This window comes from Spea bombifrons, chromosome 3, assembly GCF_027358695.1.
Source record: "Spea bombifrons isolate aSpeBom1 chromosome 3, aSpeBom1.2.pri, whole genome shotgun sequence".
Classification (NCBI taxonomy): Eukaryota; Metazoa; Chordata; class Amphibia; order Anura; family Pelobatidae; genus Spea; species Spea bombifrons.
The window spans coordinates 81,282,779-81,306,795 of NC_071089.1; the positions used below are offsets into that span (position 1 = coordinate 81,282,779).

Here is a 24,017-nt window from a genome sequence, read left to right on the forward strand (position 1 = left end):
TTGCAAAATGTATGGATTTTAGATGTCCTGTCTATTCCTTACATTGGAACATGTCTGTAATTGATTAGGAGGTAATTAGTTTACTTGAATACCTGTCATTGCTGCATTTATGTCAATAAAAATTTAATTTCAATTTTTTTTAAAAAAAATAATGTTAACAATTGTGGAGAGAACTTAAATAGACAACCCAAACATAACTTGCTCTTTAAATCATACGATAGCTGGTGTCCCTTTTGCAAATGCAGAACCCCCCCATATGAATTTTCCCTTCTCCCATCTCCAGACATTTTTTATGCAAGAGATGTGTTCAGATGTATGGAAAATGTTCCTTTTAAAATAAAATGTTCCTTTCAATGTGAATAAGAGAGCTTTCATGGTTTATAGATTTGATATTTTGAAAGCTGAAATAGCTATTGATTGAATTATTACATGCTCTTAGTTCTAGCTAACCTATTAAATAAATATTATTTTGGCTATTTGACTCATATGACACTATATAACATTGGATGAGCATTAATGGGGTTGTTCCATGATATCTACTCTTGCTTTAGAATGAAAACAGCATTAAATGTCTAATACAGATCTTTCTATAGGGCATTGTACAGCGAAAACATTACAAATGTGCTTTATCACTTCAGTAAGCACTTTGGGTGTATCCTTATATTTTACATCTGCATATTGTGATAGAACGCATAAATATTTATTCACTAACCTACAAATGCTACCAAGGTGGTAATAGATTTTCCGATAAATCCTAACATTGGTATATACAAAATGCAATGAGTACTGAACAGTGAAACTCACATGACTCCCAGACTGGTATAAATAAATACAAATAAATAAACCTGGTACTAACTTGCTCAAGTTATACTTATAAAAGTCAAAAAAGTACTTCATGATAGTTGCCCTAAAACAAGATTGCTAAAGAACATATGGACGAGACTTGTGCAAATGGACCCAAAACTATTTTGACTACTTTTTTTGTTGTTTTTGGACAACAAATTTTGTTTCCTGCTCTCCCGGTTTGGATGAAATTGGGAGGGCTTTTTCTGTTCAGGTTACTCCAAGAGGCCAGAATAATGCAGATGGATCAGATCCCTCTGCTTTGTTTTTGTTTGTTTTATTGGGGCCCCTTCCCGTTTTCAGAAAATCTATACCAAATGCACAAGTCTAATAGGGACATAATGTTTCTCTGAAAATGCCCTAACATTTTGTCTTGTCAAATAGTAATGTTTTATACCGGAATGATAAGTCAGAAGATTTTTTGCAAAGTTGTATCTCGGAAATAAAAACTGCATTGTAAAATGTTCCACATGCTGCTTCATATGTACAAATTGAACTTACACCTGACTGAAAACATTTTCAGTGCTCAGGAACACTCCTCATATATCTGGTCTTGGTAATCCTAGGTGTCATTTTAGATTGCAGTTAGTTTATTTAAGCGTGAAGGATAGTTTTTAGAGCAACAGAAGCATGTGGAACGCTTCCTGCATTCAACTAGTTAAATGCAGGTGCCAGTTCTAATATTTTCCTAGCAATTAAACAATGTACGACCACAAGGACAGCAAACAAGCAAAAATGTTGACGTTAAAAAGACTACTTCTGACTGAGATATCATTTTTGCTACTGGTTGTTTGAGAGGCCACAATGCACAGTTTATTAAATGTTTATTAAACTCTTTTTTTTATCTTTCTTCAGGAATGTGTAACCTGGCCTCTTCTTCTCCTGACATTGTACAGCTAGGAAAAGTACTGTACTGTATTGTTCCAGGAAAAGAAATTTAGAGCAATTGTATATCTCTGTCTTCCATAGCCTCTGCTCCCTCACCCCTCCCTCTCTCTGTATATATATAGCATCCCCAATCAGGTACGAGTGTCTTTAAAGTGATCCTACAATCTTCGGTTATGTAGATGGACAATGTTGCTTTTTCACTGGTACCCTTTTAATTCTCTAGGAAGGTAGTCTTTAGCACATTCAATAGCAGACAGCGATAGTCTTTTTGGCATAACTTTGGAAAATGTTGCTGGATTTTGCAGCAGAGAATTGAAACATTCTTGCACTAGCCTACTGGCTCTGGCACATGGTTGTTAAACAGTGGTCGTTCAGCACTTTTTGAAGTCCCGTCAAGCAAATACGGAATTTGATGTTGAGATGTTGTCATTAAGCCAGATTGTGTAAATCACAGGTCAGGAAAGAGAGGACAAAGTTGAAATTATAAATACGCAATGATACGGAGAATGTTCCCAGGTGCAGCAAAATGGCACTGCTAGAAAGTGGAAATAGACTCACATATCAGGAAAAAGATGACTCATTTTTTGCCATGTTATAACACTCCAGATAAACCTCAAAATCATCGACATCTGAGAAGGGCGTCCCATTCCCAGGGATATGCTCACACACTGTGCTTCGTGTAGTTACACGCGTGACGCTGGGAGAAGACCTTCTAGAACCCAGCCTCTTCGTTCTACCACGACACATAACTTCTTTGAACATCTCACGGAAACGTGTAGACAGCAGGTTGTACAGGATGGGGTTAACCGCTGAACTAAGGTAGAACAAGATCCCAGAGATCACATGCACAAAAGAAAACATCTGGTGCATTTCCTCTGTCCAGTTTTCAATGAAGCTCCACATAAGCCGCTCTGTATGGAAAGGGGCCCAACAGATCCCAAACACCACCACCAAGATAACTGCAGACAAAAAGAAAGAAATCAGAGCAAGCAGTGACCTTATCAAAAGTTCTGGTTGTTTAAAGACACTCTGGAGCAGCTTTGTACAGACAATCACAGACATACATTGTTTTAAACAGGGAATGAATCTGAACCTATCAGTTACAACAGGCGTACAGAGGATTATAAAATTGCAACCAAAACCTACACATCTTCAGTTAGCACATGACTTCACTTTAGACTCCATTACCTGGGATAAATTTAGCCTCCAGTAGACTGCAATAGCAGAAAAATTAAATAAAAAATGTCAGAGATTTTGTGCGATCAATAGAAACCATTCTTATGTTTCGGTTACAGGTGTTACTGGTCTCTTTCAGTTTTTTTTTTAATTTTCCCAGTTAAATCTTAATTTAGAAATCTCAACCTAGACTATTAAGTGGAATCACAGGCAAATAGAAACACACACAACATACACGCAAGTACATTGTACTACCTTACTGAGAGAAATACGTGATATTCATTAACATTGTGATGAAATTAAGTGCTGTTACTGCCTAGTGCCTGGATGTTATCTGGGTTTGTGTCTGCCTTAGAGTTCTGTACTCCAGTCTTTTGTTTTCAGGGAAAATGAGTAATTTCTCAAGGGCACACAGTCTCCTCCTTTTTAATAACTTCCTTGTGTTCCAGTTGGTGCTTTTCTCAATAATATAATGCTGTAGAAATCCCTGCTTGTATAAAGGTGACCTATTTCTAAATATTTCTACCTTCTGACAAGTAAAGATTTTCACTAAGAGCATTGTATAAACCTTTGGATGCCCCATCAATGAATCACTATAATGAAATAATTGTTGTGGATTACTTGTGGCTGTGTAGGTATGTGACAAACAAATATCATAGTTAGCCTTAACTACATCGGTTTGTAAGATATTTCTTACTTAAGTTCTTACTTTTTACAGACAATATGCAACATTAAATAACAAGGTAATTTCCCAACAAACTTCACAGCTATAGCTGAAAATGGATTCATTTTAAGTCTACCATCTATTGATAATGTTACAAAAGGAGAAGCAATCAATTTAAATCTGTTTTTTAACTATGTTCAACTAGTCGAACATTCATCAAATGGATGATGGATATGCCTGTACCATGCTAAAAAGAGAAGAAACACCAAATGGATTGATCAATGCCAAGAGATGAGACAGTTGTCTATAGTCTTCAAAGCTTGTACATGAATGGAGTCAAAGTCATATAAATTCATCAGGCATCTCAAGGGAAAATCTATTTTTAAGTAAGTAGAAAAAAGTCCTGTTCCAGAATTTAATTTTTAACATGTTTGTTTTGTTCTAGTATCAGTTAATGACCATGGTATTATTTTTTGTAAATTGACAACCTCCCCTAGAAAAAAACCTAAATTAAAAAAATGTGTGTTTTTTTAAAGGCCAGCCTAGTTCTATGCTACAGCATTTTTTGTTTGCCCTAAGGGTACACAACAAAAACACATATTTGTATTCTGTGGCCCTCAAATGTGTTAACATTCATTTAATTGTAGATCACAACCAACTGAGTTATGTAGTTGTTTATTCCCAATAGAATGTAAAAAGCTCTGCTTTAATTATTTACTTGCTTTCTCACTAAAACAGCCTTATATATTTTTTAAGTACATTTCCCATGAGTGCTATCCCACAGCATATTTGCTTGAATATTATTCTATTCATTGGCTAGCTTGACTAGTAAGCACTGTGGCCTATTTATTTTATGAAATTGATATATAAGTGTGTAAGCATGTGTGTAAGCATGCGTGTGTAAGTTAATGTGTATATGTGTTTCCATGTAAGCATGAATGAGCGTGTATGTATTAGCATGAGTGTGTAAGTGTGTGTTAAGCGTGAGAGCATGTATGTGTTAATGTGTGTGTATGTATGTGTTAGTGTGACTGTGTATGTTTGCGTGTGTATAAGTCTGTGTAAGTGTGAGAGTATGTGTAAACAGGGCCGGCCTCAGGGGTGTGCGACCTGTGCGACCGCACAGGGCGCCATGGTTGCAGGGGCGCCTGACCGGGACTTAGATTAAAGCATCGTTTTTTTTTTTGTTTTTTTTTTAAAACTTTATTTAACATCATTGATGTTAAATAAAGTTTAAAAAAAAAAAACGATGCTTTAATCTAAGTCCCGGTCAGGGGCGCCGAGCGGTTGCTCGTGAAGTTCTCGGCAACCGCTCGGCGCCCCTTACTCTCCGTGACTCCGTCGCGGTGCCAGCATCTCATGTTGAGCGCCGGACTATACAACATGAAATGCCGGCAGAGCGAGAAGACGGATGCCTCCCGCTCTTACCGCAGGACTCCGGCAACAAGGTAAGTGGGGGGGGGGTAGTTTGAAGGGGCAGAGGGGGGGTAGTTTGAAGGGGCAGAGGGGGGGTAGTTTGAAGGGGCAGAGGGGGGGGTAGTTTGAAGGGGCAGAGGGGGGGGTAGTTTGAAGGGGCAGAGGGGGGGGTAGTTTGAAGGGGCAGAGGGGGGGGTAGTTTGAAGGGGCAGAGGGGAGGGGTAGTTTGAGGGGGGGTAGTTTGAAGGGGCAGAGAGGGGGGTAGTTTGAAGGGGCAGAGGGGGGGTAGTTTGAAGGGACAGAGGGGGGGGTGGTTTGAAGGGGCAGAGGGGGGGTAGTTTGAAGGGGCAGAGGGGGGGGTAGTTTGAAGGGGCAGAGGGGGGGTAGTTTGAAGGGGTAGAGGGGAGGGGTAGTTTGAGGGGGGGTAGTTTGAAGGGGCAGAGAGGGCGGGTAGTTTGAAGGGGCAGAGAGGGGGGTAGTGAGGGGGGGCGCCAGAGGAGTAGTCCGCACAGGGCGCCACAACGCCTAAGGCCGGCTCTGTGTGTAAATAGGTGTCCCAGTGTGTATGTTAGTTACTGTGGGGGGGCAAGGGGTTGAAGGGGCAATTTGTCTTTATTGCGACAACACATCATCAGTAGGGTAAAACTAACCTGTCTGAAGAGCTTACTAGGCACCGTGTCCCATAGTATTTATTGACAGGTTATAAGGGAATCATTCTACTGTTTAAAACTAGGCAGTATGATAAGCGGTCAGGCTGTTTGTCTAGTAGATTTGTCTAGTAGATTTGGCTAAGATAACGGAACTAGTACACATAAAAATTGCTAAAATGCAACTAGAACTGTTTTATAATAGAAAATAGCTCAAAATCTGTACAAAATGATTTTTAGTCTGACACTAGTAATAAAAGATGATATCTCAGGAGATATACTGTCAAATTCTGGTACATTTTCAGGAAAATATATATAAAGTTCATAGTATTTCGTATTTGTGTATAATATCTGCTACTCTCTAAGTGTTCAAAAAAAGCAGGAAAAGTGAGTATTATGCATGAGATTTTGCAGTAGCTTGCCTCAGGTGCTAAACGTGCTAAGTCTAACCCTGAGAGGAAGACCAGTAGAAATGTTCTAATAGACAACCATTTAAGAAAAAGTGTTTTATGTATGTTCGTGTTTGCTTATCCTTGCCCCCTTACTTCCACTCCACTATTACTTAAATAGTATAGCAACTATAGAAAGAAAGTGAAGTATTTTCACCATGTAAGAGCTTTTGGGGTGAAACTTATTCCATGGGCCACTCCATGACTGTTAGACATACAAAAGAAAAAGACACCATCAAAGCTACTACCGGTAAACAAATTTATTTTTAATGTGCAAATAATTAGGATGTCTCAAAGATCTCTAAAGTCTCCCATATGGAAAAGCTCATCCAATAGATCAAATACTCAAAAAATATAAAACTGTAAAAGTAACTAAATATGATTGTTGACAATGGATTATTTTTTATCATCATTTTTTCTGTTCTTTAAATGCTGGATGCTGTTCATTGGGAAATGTTTATCTGATCTTTTTATTTTACAGTTCACATGAAACTTTATAATAAAATGTGACATTTGCCATAGGTAAATTGTACCAGGCCTTTGCTAATTGTGTGAATTTTATAAACCTTAGTAAATACACCTTAAAATGTGGGATATGCAGCATTTAGCCAGGAGAAAAAGCATAGCCATATAGACCAATAATTCATCAAAAGGTTCTACGTTAGACCCATAAAAGCAACACAGAAATGGTTCAGTCAGGATGTTGATGATGTTACTGTGTTTGTATTACTGGTAGCTGTTTGACCTGCAAGTCAAAAACATAAAAAGGTGACCCTAAATGTTAAAATCATATCAATCAAGGTAGTGGTTGTACCCTAGCAATACCTCCCCCCTCTACGTACTGTTTATTTAAGAAAGCTAATGATGTAACAACAGTTTGAGGTCATGTACATTTGAATGAAAAGTTACACATAAATGCCTGGTTAACTCCAATAACTAACATCTAGAAGTCTATGCGAGGGAACCACTTTAAGTCCATCCATTGAAGATGTCCCCACTTACTAGTCCACTGGTCCTAGAGGGCAGCTAAAATATTGTTTCTCTTATTTGGATCAATGTTAGGAATGCCCTACTCCCTGGATTTGTGATAGCTTTATAACATGACTGCATTTATTTTCAACATTTAAGATATACGGTTAGAACATATATGGCTAGAACAAAAAAAACTAAAAACCTCACACTTAAATTTGTGTATGTGGATTTTTGACTTTCCACTCTGTTTAATTTATCTAGAAGCAGTGGCGGCACTACCGGGGTCGCGACTGCGACCGGGCCCTGGCGTTCTGCCAGTCAGGGGGGCCCAGGGGGGGCCGAGCGGTTGCTGAAAACGACCGCTCGGCACCTGTTGGGCCCCCCTGACTGACAGAATTCCAGGACTCTTCTGCTCCCTGCCGCCGCTGCAGCCGCCGGCCTCAGCACTGCCCAGGCTGCAGTGTTGGGAGCGTGAGCGGGTGCCAGCGCTTCACGCTGAGCGCCGGCATCTGACGTCATATGCCGGCGCTCATCAGTGAAGCCGTGCGCAACGAGACAGAGGCCTCGCGCCCCCACCACAGGTAAGTGACCTACAAAAGGGGGTAGGGAGGGAGAGGATAGAATGTGAGAAGGGGGGGAGAGGATAGATCGTGAGAAGGGGGGTATGGGGGGAGAGGATAGATTGTGAGAAGGGGGTAGGGAAGGAGAGGGTAGATCGTGAGAAGGGGGGTAGGGAGGGAGAGGGTAGATCGTGAGAAGGGGGGTATGAAGGGAGAGGGTAGATTGTGAGAAGGGGGGTTAGGGAGGGGAGAGGGTAGATAATGAGAAGGGGGTAGGGAGGGAGAGGGTAGATAGTGAGAAGGGGGGTAGGGAGAGGGTAGATAGTGAGAAGGAGGTGGGTGGGGGGGCCTTAACAGATTCTCGCACCGGGGCCCTGAGGTTTCTAGTTACGCCCCTGTCTAGAAGAATACGCTCTTTTTCTCAAAGAGAGTAAGAAAAGATTCTCTGTTTCTAAAACTAGTAATAGTTTGTTGCGCATGCTAGGATTTTCAGTCCACAGCAGCCTGAATCCGCTCTCTTCTTATCTTAAAGGAAGGTGTTTCTGTTCCTCAGGAACATTTCTCCCCAGTTAACAATTTATTATTTCAGAGACCTGTAGGGATATTTTTCAAGGTCCCGCAGCACAATGCATATTTCCTAATAAGGTCAAAATCAGATTTTAAAAAAAATGGATAAAAGTAAATGAACAGCCACGAACTGTCAATGTGAGACAGCCCAGAACCTCAATGAGTAGGATACAAACATCACCTGGATGCACTGCAGGGTCATATAATCCCCAGAAGAATCTATCAATCAGTAACAATGGCAGGTCACTGGATTTGTATGACAAATTTTCATGAAGAGATGATCTCCTCACTAGCTGATGTGACTGAACAGCCTGACAAATCTTTCTCTAAATATGTTTAATGTATGAGGCACATCACATTGTAAAAACCCAGCCATGTAATGTCTGCTAGAAGGTCTGTAATCCTATCCTCTTTTAAACTACAATGCAGTGAAGTGTAGTGTTAGATTAATTCCAGACAGACTGAACAAATCAAAGCCATGGAAAACGCATGACAGAATTCCAGTGGATTTAGATGAACAAATGAAAATAAATAAAGGGGAGAGACAATATACTTCAATGCATAAAGTGACCACATTTTATTTCTGCCATTCAGGGACACACTATGAAGCAGAATAAATTACACACACAGGCATATAATATATATAAGCAATATAAACAATTGGTGTAATTGCTTCTATCTAACTCCCTGTACCCTGCAACCCATCTCCCTGGTTTATGGGACATGGAGTGGAGGAGATCACACACACAGGCATATATACTGTATACACTATATGGGCAAAAGCAGGCCCGGACTGGGACAAAAAATAGGCCCGGGCATTTAAGACTGAGCAGCCCATTTTTATTTATTTATTTTTTGTTAAAGCCCACCCTTTATGTACCATCTTTGTATTTACTCACTCTTTCACACAAATCATTAACATATTCATTAATGCAGTCTCACAAATCATTCAAGCAATTCATCCACACATGAATTCATTAATTGTCATACGCATTCACACAATTCATCCATACATTTATTCATTCATTCTCATACGCATTCACACTACCCCCTCTCCCCATCTTATCTGCCCCTTCTCACTGTTCCCCCTTTTCACTATGTACCCCCTTCCCCACTTCTCAAAATGTACCCCCTCTAACTATCCCCTCTCCCCCTTTCTCACTATCTAACCCCCCTCTGCCCCTTCTCACTGCACCCCCCTCCCTCATCCTACTTACCTTGTTGCCCGAGGCTTAAATTAAAACATCGGGGTTTTTTTTAAAAAAAACTTTATTTAACTTCCTCCATGTTAAATAAAGAAACTTTATTTAACATGGAGGATGTTAAATAAAGTAAAAAAACAAAAACCCAATGTTTTAATTTAAACCCTGTGCGGCCGCACACCCGCAAGGCCGGCCCAGGTGGGGGCTTCCCGGCCCCTTAGAGTGGCAGACCCGGTCGCAGTTGCGGCGGGCTTAAGGGGCCCTGCGTTAATGCGGCCGTCGAGGCCGCATATGCCCAGTCAGTCCGGTCCTGACTGGGCCTATTTTAAAGTCAATCCGGCCCTGCAAAAGTCCTGGGCAAAAGTATTATTGAATTCAGGTGTTTCAATCAGACCCACTGCCACAGCTCTATAAATTCAAGCACCTAGCCATGTGATCTGCATTTTCATTTGTGAAAAAGATGGGTCATTCTGAAGAGTTCAGTGAATGTGGTACTGTGATAGGAAGCCACCTTTGCAATAAGTCACTTCATGAAATTTCATCCCTGCTCGATATTCCACTGTAAATGGTAAGTGTTATTATTGGAAAGTAGAAGCTGTTAGGAACAACAGCAACTCAGGCACAAAACGAAAGACGAGGTAAAGTCACAGAGCAGGGACACCGAGTGCTAAGTAAAAGTCGCCAACGCTTTGCTGACTCCATACCTGAAGAGTTCCAAACTTCCACTGGCATTAATTATCAGCACAAAAACTGTGGTAGGAGCTTCATGGAAAGGGTTTCCATGGCCGAACAGCTGCATGCAAACCTCACATCCCCAAGTACAATGCCAAGCGTTGGCTCGAGTGGTGTAAAGCATGCCGTCACTGTAGTTTGAAGCAGTGGAAACGTGTTCTGAGGAGTGGTGAATCACGATGCTCTGTGTGGCAGTCTGATGGACGAGTTTGTGCTTGGGGGATGCCAGGAGAGCATTACCTGTCTGACTGCATTGTGTGATGGGGGAGGGATAATGGAATGGTGGTGTTATTCATGGGTTGAGCTAGGCCCTTACTTCCAGTGAAGGTGTGCAAGAACTTGACTGACCCACACAGAGCCCTTACCTTCTCTCTGCTCTCCGCATCTTTGGAGGAACAGGGAGACGTAATTTTGGTGGAATCCGCAGAGATGCGGATAAAGGTAGCAGAGAGCAGAGCGAAGATGCAAAGTGGTCAGTATAAGCGGAAGTGGTCGGCAGAGAATGTAGGGAAACATTTAGAGAGTATGAGTGAGAGTGTGAACAAGAATGAGAGAGTGTGAGAGAGCATAAGTTAAATGGCCCACAAAATTGTGTGTGGGGGTGTCTGGCCTCGTTTTCAGGGCTTCGTACGAATCCCCAAATTTACCAAAACACATGTCATACACGCAGCAGGTTTCTTACCTGATGCTGGCTGCAGGTTATGCTCAGCTCTATGTGAAGGAGGGACTCAAGTCAGTAGAGTTGAGAAGTCTCTCCTGATTGGCTGAGACCTCCTTCACTGCATAGTCCCAGATTGAGGCTGCCTGGGACCCGGGACATAAAGTCCCAGTGCAATTCAGGACATGTGGTCACCCTACTGTACAGTTTAGTTAGCTTGACCAAAAGGCTTGCTTTGCTTAGTACACTGTTTTTTGACTCTACAATGGATATTGGATCCTTTGGAAAATATTTGAACAGTAGACAATACATATAAACAAACACCATGTGAAGCAAGGATAGTGAAAGTGTTACAAAAAGTCTAGCAATTTCCTTTGCTGCATGTGGATTCATCACAGCTGGAAGGTATAGGATAGGAACATAGTGAGGCCATTTGTATTCACTGTTAATAAGAGCACTGCCAGGCAAACAGACATTGCAGGAAGAAGTCCCATTGACATATTGATACATCCATTAACTGAGTCAGATATGCCCTGTGTTTATTCACCGTAACCCAGGAACCATTCATTAGGAGATGGATTTTTCTATGTAGACATTAGAAGCCTAAGTGCATGTGCCATGTATCATAGGATTCAGTCTAAAAGCATTATTTAATATGGGTAATTGTAATGTTCTTAATTTCAGGAAAGACAGAAAGATTCCTTAGACAGCTTAATACTATTATGCTCAGGTTTCCTATATGCCTAGTGAGCTTTTCACAATCAGAATTGTATTAAAATAAAAAGCCCATAACCATTAGACATTTTTCCATTTCCCCTGACATTGATTTCATCCATGATCCCAGTTACCGAGCCCCTCTGCTGCAATGGGGATGAACCAATCTCCTATGCTCGCTATATGTTTGGAATTGATTAATTCAGCTACCTCTCAGTGTGACAGACATCCATTTGTTTATATTGCCTCTGTATTATGTTTCTAAATGTGTATTCTTGCACTATGGTACTTGGATAATTGAAGACAATAAATAGTATTGGTTAAAACAGTCAGTGTTAATATGTTTGTAATTATATGGATCCATAAAACAAGACTGGAGTGGATAAATTCCACTATTTATCTTCAACTTCTGTATAACCTATGTAAATATAACTTGTCCTACAATATTGTATTAAGCAGCATAACATTATTTCTGTTATGCCACAAAATTTCATCTGTTACATGTAATATCTATTGTACGTTTTAGAGAAGATTAATTTCATATTTCATTTTCTTTTTTTTCTAATATACCGGTAAATATCATATTTTAATCTGTAAACATGGTTATATATGTTTATTTTATAAAAATTATTTTAAAAAATCCTATTTTTCTATTCTACCTGTGACGGAACCAGGGCTGCAGAGGACTTTTAACCCTAAATATCTTGGATGCCCCTTGCCCCACCAGAGCACTCTTTTGCACAAATATACCACTTGTGGTGGGGCTCAGACGAGGGGTGGTTGGGAGAGGGAGCACCTTGGGATGAAAACTGTGATTTATGGTTTTATGGGCATTGCTGTGCTTGGTGGGCTGATTGTGGCTTTGGGCTCTCTGGGTGGGGTATTGTTTGTGGTGATGGGATTACAGAAGATCCTAATCTGATAGAGTTTGGATATAAAACTGTGTTTTCATAAGTGTTCTTTGTTTTTTACCTCAACATGAGTTCTGTGTGATGCTTGGGGTGGGCTGCTGTAATCACTTACTGTCCTTGTCAGGACAGTACATGTGCTGCATCAGCTAGATTTCGGTCAACTACAGCACCAGCACGGCTCCATTCCGACAAAGTCCCGCTTCCTCTCTGTACTGCTAGTTCTTTATAGCACTGACAGGGTTAATCGCCGAAGTCTCGGGAAGGAAGCAACATTTGGCAGGTGTACCCAGTCGGGGTACAGGACCTCCCGTCACATTGGTGGCAGAGGTGGAATTGCTTCCTAGTCTGAGGGACATTTCACACCACCTCCGGGATCTATCTCTAGGAAAGAGAATAGGAGTGAGCTACGCAGAGCTGCTGTACCCATCGGGAGCATATCTCGAGGCTCGACGGAGCTTGTCCCAGTACTGGACCAACCCTCCGGTGGAGGTGATCCTTACAGTGATTGCAGCAGAAGAGCTGGCTTCAGAGCAGGAGCCCCAGAGAGGGGATGCAGGCGACATCACTCCCCAGCAGGTGGGTGAGTGCCCGGGAGATGGTGCAGCCGGCCTATCTCCCCAACGGCTGCAGGAGCACAAGGGAGGGGGTACAGGCGGCATCGCTCACCAGCAGCTTAGTGAGTACCCGGGAGATGGCGCAGCCAGCCATTCTCCCAGCGGCAGCTCACAAGTCCGGGAGCAGAGGAACCTGTTCTCCCTCCCCAGCGGCAGATCCCAATTCAGGGAGCTGAGGATATTGTCCTCCCTCCCGAGCTGCTGACAGAGGGCCCGGAAGATGGCACAGCCAGCCCATCCCCCCAGCGACAGTGGGAGCACCAGGGAGGGGATGCAGGCAGTCTTTCCAGCGGCAGAAAAAACTGTCCTCCCTCCCTAGCGGCTGACAGAGGGCCCAGAAGATGGCACAGTCGGCCAATATCCCCAGTGACAGTGGGAGCACCAGAGCTAGGGATCAGTTGGGATTGGATGGACTGGCTAACTTCGGATTCAAACCGTCTGGGTTAGTCTCCTTGCAAAGGGGGAGAAATGTCATGGAGGCCTCCGTGCCATGGGCTCCTGGAGTGGACTGAGCGCCAGCCTCCTTCCTACAGACTATGGGCCCTGGTATGGATTGCCACATTTCTCAAAGTACCAGAGACTCTAAAGACTTTGGAGCTTGGACAGACTTGAGGGTGCCTGCATTTTGGGAGGGGGCTTATGTGTGTGGTGTTACTCTCCATCGGGTCAAGACTTACAGGACAGAGACCTCCATGGCCAGTATGTGTACCTGGATCTGATATCCAGCCACTTTGTGTGGCTTACTGCGTCTATTGTGTTTAAATTACCCCCTTGTACTGTTTAAATACCCCTGTGTTTCCAGATAAACTGAGTCCTGTTTTCACCTCAACATGAATGCTGTCTGATGCTTGGGGTGGGCTGCTATGAGCCTTTATTTTCAGGACAATAGCCACACTATGTAGTTAAGCTTCGGCTAGCCACAGCGATGTCCCCCCTTCTCTCTACAACACTGGTACTGTCTCGCGCTGAAGGGGTTAATTGTTGGTGTACCGGGAGGAGGAAGAAATGTTTGGCGGGAGTACCCAGTCGGGGTACAGGGCGTCCTGTCACACTACCTATAACCCTTCCAATTAGCACTCAATGTCACCTTCTGTTTGGTTTATATAGATTTTCTTTAGAACTTCTGTGGGATCTAATTCGTAGAGTGATGTTGCTACTTGTTACAGAATACAATAACAGAATGAGAGTCCTTATCCTTCTCGCCCTAATCCCCCCAGGGAGATATTTCACTTAATATTTATTGCAGTGAGATCAGACATACAATGCCTTTATTCAACAGATAATAAACATTTCATAAGGATACAGTATGCCATAGTTCATACGCCATAAGGAATGGAAATCGCTTGTAAAAAGAAGCTTAGAAATGAACAACACATTATTACCTAGCCCTTCTGATCAAACATGCTGCTCAAGTGTGCACAGGCATAAAAATACGATGCATGAAACAATAATGCTTGGCAGGCGTCATCTTGACATCTGTTCTCTTTTATAACTCTAAATATGACAATTGTATGTATGTTAGAGTGAGGCTGTATGTATAAGTTTGTTTGTATATGAATGAGAGTGTAAATGTAAGTATGTGTAAGCATGTTTGTGTAAATGTGAGAGTGTGTGTAAATGTGTGCCAGTGCATAGATGAGTTAATCAGGGGGCAATGGGGCTGCTTGGCTTTACCTCCTGGGCCAGAAGGTGGCACCCAATCTGGATCTCTTCTATCTCAGTACCCAGCTTTAGAATGTATGTGTATACTCAGTTTGATGATTTACCATAGACACAGAGGAATGTAGGAATTCCCCTTCACTTTTACTAATAATACATTTATCTAACATATCCAGGTCAATGTTGATCCAAAGCAGCTCTCAACTAAATTATAACATTTAGTTGCAAAGCTTTCATTTACATTTAAAATTGTTTTCTAAAGCAGGAAAGCTCATAACTCCCAACTACTTTTGTAATGGATTAATTAAAACATCTTGTGAGTTATATCCAGCAGTGTACGGGGTGAGAAGTTACCACACTGGCACACAGAGTTCCCAAATGTCCTGGAAATTCCCTATCTCTTAATGTCTCCCTACCTTCTCCGCCGTCTCCTTTCGTGCAGCTCCTCTTCTTCTCTTGCCTTTTCTTGTTCTTCTGTCTTCTTTCTTCTGTCTTCTTCTGTTACTCTCTGTGTCTCCTTTCATTGTCTGCTTCTCTGTAAACCAGGCCTCCCAGAGCACTTCAAAGAGACCAGAAAACAGATAGATTCACGGAGAAAGTGAGATGCAGAAATGCTTCTATTTTTCTGTGAATCTGTCTTCACTATTCTGGCCTCTCAGAGTTCTTCCAAAAAAGGGCAGAGCCACAGAGAGTGGGCAGTTTTGCTGGGTTTGCGTTTTTACACTTAGCTTTAATCTGTTTCAGCTAATAAAACTGCTGAAGATCTCCTTATATTTTAATGTTATTTGTTCAAAATTGTGCACTGCATTTGAGCTGCTCTGGAGATAGGCTTCATGCAAGCTAGTGTATACAGTGGCGGAACTACCAGGGTCGCAGGGGTCGCGACTGCGACCGGGCCCTGGAGTTCTGCCAGTCAGGGGGGCCCAAGGGGTGCCGAGCGGTTGCTGAAAACGACCGCTCGGCAACTCTTGGGCCCCCCTGACTGACAGAAATCCAGGATGCCTCTGCTGCCGCCGCCTGCCTCAGCGCTGCCGAGAGTGCAGTGTTGGGAGCGTGAGGCGTTTGTCTCGGGTGCCGGCGCTTCACGCTGAGGGCCGGCATATGATGTCATATGCCGACGCTCAGCAGTGAAGCGCCGGCACCCGAGACAAACGCCTCATGCTCCCAACACAGGAGTTGACGGTAAGTGACCTACAAAGGGGGGGTAGGGAGGAAGTGGGTAGATTGTGAGAAGGGGGGGTAGGGAGGGAGAGGGTAAATTGTGAGAAGGGGGTAGGGAGGGAGAGGGTAGATTGTGAGAAGGGGGTAGGGAGGGAGAGGGTAGATTGTGAGAAGGGGGGATAGGGAGGGAGAGGGTAGATCGTGAGAAAGGGGGGGGTAGGGAGGGAGAGGGTAGATTGTGAGAAGGGGGTGGGAGGGAGAGGGTAAATTGTGAGAAGGGGGGTAGGGAGGGAAAGGGTAGATTGTGAGAAATGGATAGATGGGTTGGGGGTGGGGGGGCCCCTTAACAGATTCTCGCACCGGGGCCCTGAGGTTTCTAGTTATGCCCCTGAGTGTATAGTGTTAGTCTGGATGTGCCCAATTTACTATATGGTGTGGGGATGTTAGCATATGGTGTAAAGGGTGGGTATGGGTGTTAATAACAGGAGCATAACGTTCAATCACATTTTAAAAGTTCCTCCAGCCTTGATGATAGGTACCCTGTGTTGATATCAGTACTGACCATTCTCTTACGGTTTTTGTTATGAGCCCAACTAGAAGACACTTGCATGTCCACAAGTGTATGTAAAAGATTGTAATGTGGTTATTAGCATACCTGGGAACTTCTTAGCTCTGGCTATCTGGAGCCTTCCCTTGCGGGATGCAGCCAGGACTGCCCACTGGGGGGGGGTTCCCGCTGACATCACAGGAAACACCCCCATTTGAAAAGGAAAAGGGCGGGGAGCGGGGCGTGTTGTTGTGCGAGTGTTCCCAGGTATTAGGTATTAGGGGCCATAGCAGACACAGTCTTATTTATTGGAACTCTTAGTTGCTAAGTGGAGATCAGAATATTACCCTAGTTCTCTTAAACATTAAATGTGCTACAGTGCTCTAAACAAAAATGCATATGTCGCTTCAATTTAACTTTTTGTGGCTGCAAAGCAATTATATATATATTGTCTAGTTAAAATAAAGTTAAACGAGCAATACAAACGCTAAAATAGTTTTAAACTGGATTAACTGTGTAGTTTCCAACTGTCCTTTTTTATTTGTTGTGCAAAGTTGTACTGGCTTGTTTATAGAATGGGACATGTCAGGAAAGTAAAGCATTTATACGAGGGTCGTCAAAGCTGCATTCCTTAAGGGATGAAACAGAGCAGATATTAAGGAGGATAACTATTTACTGTGGGTGCACTCAACAGTATTATACCTCCCACATTCCTGATTTACTTTATGAAGCCTACTCTGAAAAAGTGTTCAGAATCTTTTAGTTTAAACAGAAGACTTAGTGAGATAATGTAACTACAGGAGAGAATTCTCTTGTAAAAAAAATGGCGCAGGGCTTAGCCTTGCCCTACCAAAAGGCTAATTACGGACAGTATTAATTTACTTGAACATGTACGCAGTGTAAAAATAATTATGGATAAAGGCACTCATGGAGAGGTAATATAAATGTAACAATAAGACAACTGTATAGAATACTAGACAACTGGAGTAAAAACAGTAGGGAAACCTACCAACCCATACCCACAGGATAGCAAAAGAAGCAGTGGAGTAACATTTTCCCCAGAATGCCACCAGTAAATCAATGCAAAACTTGCATCCTGGCTGCATAATGTCTGTTCCCTTTGCACATCCTGCCAAGTATAATTTCAACAACCAGGCTATTTGTTTGGGCTTTTCCCATGAGCTGAGTTGCCAGCCCTTCCCTGCCCACACCTAATAACGTTGCCCATGCAGTCAACACATAGAAATCCACACAAGAATTTTACTAATAATACAGCGGAATAACAGGCAAGAGAGATACAGATTCTGTGAATGGGGATTTGTTTCTCAGTTTGGTGCAGCTGCCAAACTTTTGTACACACAATCTCATTTCATGGAAGACAAGAAAGGAAGAGTCATGTCAAAAATGACATTATTGTTCCCTTTAATAAAAACTCAACCCCCACCAGGCTTCTGTGACCTTTTTGAGCACTAGTTTAGTGCCCTAATCAATGACTGGGGCAAAGCCAAGGTGCCACCCCTTCCCACGTAACACCTAAAATAAACACACCGCACTAAGCGGCAAAACAATAACAGGAATATTTCGGCTACTGTTGACCTTTGACCTCAGGTGAGATCTAAAGACCATCATACCCAACTAAGTCAGCCATTCCTCCTCCTAACCCAAATGCCAGTCACCAGCTCAGAGGGGCCAACATTTCAATTGTCAAATTTAGCACCACCTTCTGGCTAGCTGCTGCGATGACATCCACTATATCTACTCATCCTTGCTTCTGTGACGAACAAACCACCCACCAATTACAAGAGACAATGGAGTTTATACCCCTTCCTGAGAACCGGGACCTTTCCATGATTGAGTTTGCTTCCTCAAAGCTCATCATAAGAGGTCATTTTCAGAGTTCAAGATTGTGACTAGACCAAAGTCTAGAAAGCCCTTTCCGACTGAGGGGTTGTTTACAAGTTATCGAGGTCCATCCCCCTCTGCCAGTGGCAAGAGCTAGAATCAGCTGTTTGATAAGCATTCCTCTATTTGTCCATGGGAGCACTGCAGGATCTGGGGACCAAACATTGTATGCCAATACTCCTGGATGGTGAAAACCATCTGTAATAGGTGATTGATTCCCACTTTATGGAAATTATTGAAACTGCAATATTATATTGACTTGCAGGGGTTAAATTGTAACATTTTGTATTTTCACCACCTTGTATCCATTTGTATAAGCATGACTCACCGTCTAGTCTACATTTGAGTGTTACTTACCAAATCCCTCTATCTCTGTTCGCCATTGTTGCAAATGTGATGGGATTAGTCTAGTGCCATTGTGTTATGTGTTAATTATGTTATCATTTTGTGTTTCCTGTGTATGCCAATTTCCCCTTCCATTCGTAAAGTGGCTATAGAAACTATGCCCTGTCTGAATAAAGTGTGTTCTCTTGCATGCTGACTGACACTACAGTTCTTTTGGAGGCCTTTTTTGTAGTAAAGGAGCACCTTTACTACAAGAAGCAGCTACCCATCTTATATCTGGTTTTAGCTATGAGGAAGGCGGCAGCGACAGCCAGGGAAGTCCCGCTAAGATCACCTGGTTCATATTATATTAACTCAAGGACACTTCTTACTCAATTCTGATTTATCTACCCACAGAAGGTTTTCGAGGTTGTGTTGGGGATCTTCCAGTGGTCCATCACAGTGTTTTATCTTTCCAGTGACTTATATTCTCCAGACAGATGTTATGGTATGTTTCTTAATTGATTGTCAACAAATCCTTTGGTCCTGAACTCGTAACTGCAAGTTCCAAGGATGTAATGTTCTAAAAAACGTCTTGATCCGTCGTCGGGACCCTGAGCAATAGCGTCGGGAACGTCCAAGGGAAATGTTTGTACCGTAACCGGGCCAGAGTTAGATCCTAAAAGCATCATTTTGTGTCACAATGAGGAATCCCCTATGATTCAAGGGAGACCAGGTGGTCAACTAACTGCAACCAGCAACTTGCTTGACCTTTTTAAAAAGCAGCCAAGCCACTAGGCAACCCTAATTATTATTGAACAAAGTGATATACTTGATATAAAATGGTTTCGGGAAGTAGCCTCCAACCTTATTGAGGATGAGGACACTTTCACAATAGCAAAAATAATTGCAGTTACCCTCAAAACGATAACAGATCTGCACACTAGCCCCATGGAACTGATCCATCACTAGTTCTTGGACCTGTCTGGGATAACTAGTGTTAAAACACAAAATGTGGAAAAAAACAAAGGCAAATCCAGTCACAACCATTATAGATTTTAGTAGCAAATAAAAATAAATAAAACACATGAAACAATTACAAACATGTGGGCTATAACATCCATGAAAAATATAAAACTAATTCTAAATAATCTAAAAATAATATGAGTATTCATTTTCACTTATTTTTCAGGTCCCATCTTGAATAAATGGAATATCAAAATTAATGACAAGTGACCTATTAAGTGAAGAAAGTGAATCGTTAAAATATTTAAAATATCTCTGATTTTCACTTGCCTATGGACTGGTAAAATTAGACATCCTAGTGACTATATCTGGAACTGCAGGTAAAAACACACAATACGTACTGAAATGAGAGCAGCCTAGGGGAAAATCTAGTTCTGCTACATCCCCTGCTAGACCTGACCTACCGCTAACCCTTGACAGGTTTTCTGAATTTCATTATATGTGTTGAGCTAATTTAAATACATTTAAATGAATTGTGATGGTCCAGAGTTTGTGTTCCTGCTATAGTGGCAGATATGAAAAGGTGACACATGAGGCTATGGGGGTTTATACTGTGACTACATACAAAATCCAAATACTGGAATCTTAAGCACCAATCATTTTATCACCTCAGTAAAAGCTTTGCTACGAACATCAACTAAACCGATGGCTATTTATCTTTAAATCTCAAAAGCCTTATAAATCTACAACTTACACAGCATCTTAGTCACCTGTCTCCTCCGACTCTTCTCCTGCTGCAGTCGCACATTTTGGTAACTATCTCCATCCCCCCTAGATTTAGCCTCCAAAACCTGCAGCATTTTCTCTTTCTTGAGTTGAAGGCCAATGAGCAGGTAAAGGACACTGATGGTAGACATTGGCAGGAAGAAGAAAAAGATGGTTGTAATCTGAATGATAAAGTTGTAAATCCAACGAGGTCTCACCACGGTGCAGATGGCAGAACCAGGCACTACGCCAAGGCCCCGTACATGCAGATGAATGATACCACTAAGGCTGGTGTTAGGAATAGAGCAAAGAACTGATAGAACCCACACTGAAATGATGACTTTCTTGGCATGGTTTCTGGTCACCACATACTTTGCCCGCAGGGGATGCACTACAGCAATATATCTTTCCACACTGAGAGCAGTCACATTCAAGATGGATGCAAAGCAGACTGTTTCAAATAGCAATGTCTTGAAAGAACAGCCTCCCTTTCCAAAAAGAAATGGATAATTGTTCCATAGTTCATAAAGCTCCAAAGGCATCCCAAGGAGTAGGACTAGCAAGTCGGAAATAGCAAGGCTGAACAGGTAGTAATTGGTAGGAGTTCTCATGATCTTGTGCTTGATAATCACAATACAGGTCAGAATATTCCCAACTGCACCAATTGCAAAGATAAGCAGGTACACCACACAGATCGGGATGGAATAGTTGGACCTACGTGGCCCTAGGTACTTAACCAATAGCTCCTCCAGTGTCAGGTTACAATCCACAGGGTTAACATTGCAAAATTCCATATCATGATTTAAGTGGCTCTGGTTGTAGTTGCTGTCATTGTCAAGGCTGTGGGGAAGATCTCTGTAGTGCTGATGAAGCTCCAAGCTCGAGTAGTTGGTTTTGAACACAGACATTGCTCTCTTTCTATTGAAGTGAAACTGAAACACCTGTGAGGATAAGCAATAGTCTGTCACCAATACACTAGGAAAAAGGACACAATATATTCAAAGCCCTGCTTGAACTAGTTGTGTTAGTGAGGGGAGAAGGGGGTTATTGCTTCCAGCAAAAGCTATTTTCTTGGTGTCCTTAACCAGACCCAGCAAAGGAACTTGGTAGGAGCAGTCATAGGTGTCACAGACCTCCATATGTTATTTACACTCAAAATCATGTGCGAGAATTAAGCTGCTTTTGACCATGCACAGTGTGAAGGTCTCCTAGTTAGGTCCTATGTGTGGTAATAAACCCCTATCCAGAAAGGAAAACAAACAGGAGAGGATCAAGGGGAATGCAAAAGATGCAGCAGTTCTCCCCCCCACCCGAAAATTCATTAACAAGAGTACCATATTCTGTCTACATGCTGCCCCTTGACCAATCTAATATTGGCTCCCCCAGAAATAAATTGTGTACAACTATGGAGTGGACTTAAGATTTACTGAAGGGAGATACTGATTGAGAAAGTTTTAGAAAAGAACTAGGAGAGCGGTAAAGAAGAGGAGTGTGTTAAAAAAGGTCCCCCACACATACTTTTTCTGCTAGCCACTTTGGTGCCTACCCAAAATTTGATGAATGGAGGCACTACTGATATGAGCTATTGAGTGAGATGATGGCAATGTAATAAAGTAGGCATAGAGAATAAATCATTCAATTCAGCTATCATGAAAGAGTGAGACTGGGACAAAAACTGTCAAGCTGACCATTTACATTTGTTATTGGATGATATTTAAGTGGATATGTGATTTAAGGTGAAAACTAATGGAGAAGGAAATATGTATCTTTTAGTACCAATACTGTGTGGTATAGTCAAGTGTGTTACGTTAATAATTCCCTCTGCAGACATGGAGGTCATCATCATAATTATCAAGTGATATTTAGGTGCTTTCCCATACACAACCATTAACGTTGCAATATGGGCTAAAACAAATCTTAATTTTAGCATTTGCTGGAGATAGGTTTCGTGGCTGATTGTATAATGTCTCTCCCCTAAGCACAAGGCTATCTGGCCAATCTTTATTATATGCAATGCACACATGTAATGTACACAACTATCAATATCAATATTTGCCCTCTATATGTTGACAGCTATCTCTCCTACACCAAACATAATGGCTTACTTTATCTATGCAGTTCACAGGGCTTATTGCTTAACACCTGTATTATTATATATTGCATTATTATTACTATTGTTATCCTATAGACTCTGTAGTGTCATATATTGAGGTTCTTCATAAAAATTGAATTTTGAAACCAAGACTGACAGAGTAAGGGAACATAGCTGTCTGTAAAAAGACAAAAATATTGACCTTCTCCATTATTTTATAGTCTTTACATGTAAACATAGTTATAGACACTAAAAACCACAATTCCATAGATCAGATTACCCTTGATAGAGACCTTTGGTCGAAACATTGGGGATCTCTACTGCATTTTTCGCTCCTTTGCCATGTATGTCATTTATTTATGGATTGCATGCATATTTTAGTATTATTGTGCTTAATAAATTGTTTTCTATTTTTGCATGAATACTTTTGGATATTTTTTCTTTCTTTTGTATTAGTGCATATACTGTATATACTGTATACAGTGTATATATATATATATATATATATATATAACCAGTGGGCGCAGATCTGAGTGTTGCACCATTTGGTTCAGACTATCATATATATATATATATATATATATATATATTATAGGTGTGCCTTTTTCCATATCTATATATTGACATAATTATGTGTCCTGTCATTACTATGTGTAATGCATATAATTACATATGTTACTCTGGACCACCAGTAAGTTTTTAATGTCCCCACATGGGACCACTATGTTAAATTTCAGCTTACACAGGGACTGGGTCTTTTATGGGGCTCTTCTATGTGAATGATATGCTTTTGCACTTCATACCAATGTTTTGTAGGACACATGAGTTCTGGGTTGTGCATTGAGTTGTTAGCCACTTCTTACCGGCAAAAGTATTTGGGCCACTAAAACTAGGCAATTTGACCGTACTAGCCCATGGTGTGAGGAATCCCTACCAAAGGGTACTTTTGCCCCTGTGCTTGGTGGCATCAGTACTCTGAATCCTTATAAAAAATATTGCTTCTCCCCACCACCCTTCCTTTGTAGTACAAGGCTTTGTATACACAGTATACTGTGGGTTTACCACGACACTACTTCAGGTGTGGTAATGTAGCAGTTATTTATGTTCTGTCATCCCCACAACCTATTGCTGTCAGCGAGATAATAAATAACTACTATTCTAAAAGTAATGTTCTTAGTTCTCTCCTGAATCTTCTTTTTTATTATAGGCTGCTGCTTTCCATATACTAGACAGCCGAACATCACTATTAACTCTACACATTCTTCTTTGCATTAGTTATTGTGACACATTCCTGGGGGACAGCTAATGGAGTAATTGCATTTTAATATACCCTATGTTTTGTAATATAGCATTTAAAGAAACAGAAATATTCTAGCAATCTAACACCAGTTGAGATGTTCATCCTCTATTTTTAGGGCGCTTCACATTTTAATTAAATTGAAAAAATCACAATTTTTGTTCCTATACACAGCTATTGATTAACCCCTTGTAAGAGGACATACATACATACACTAAGCAAAGTGGGCAGATTAGAAGGAAAAGATCTGTATACTTTAGATGTAGTGGATATGTGTATGTATAGTCGAAT

The 24,017-nt window shown here is 41.5% G+C and overlaps 1 protein-coding gene across 1 annotated transcript; it reads right to left on the reverse strand.

The window, feature by feature from the left end:
- Positions 1–1,654: 1,654 nt before the first annotated feature.
- On the reverse strand, positions 1,655–21,284 carry NMUR1 (neuromedin U receptor 1). Its single transcript, XM_053460804.1, has 2 exons — positions 20,327–21,284; positions 1,655–2,690 (listed from the first exon to the last, which is right to left on the reverse strand). Exons 1-2 carry the CDS (start codon positions 21,243–21,245, stop codon positions 2,293–2,295), a joined length of 1,317 nt encoding a protein of 438 aa, XP_053316779.1. The 5' UTR covers positions 21,246–21,284; the 3' UTR covers positions 1,655–2,292.
- Positions 21,285–24,017: the final 2,733 nt, after the last annotated feature.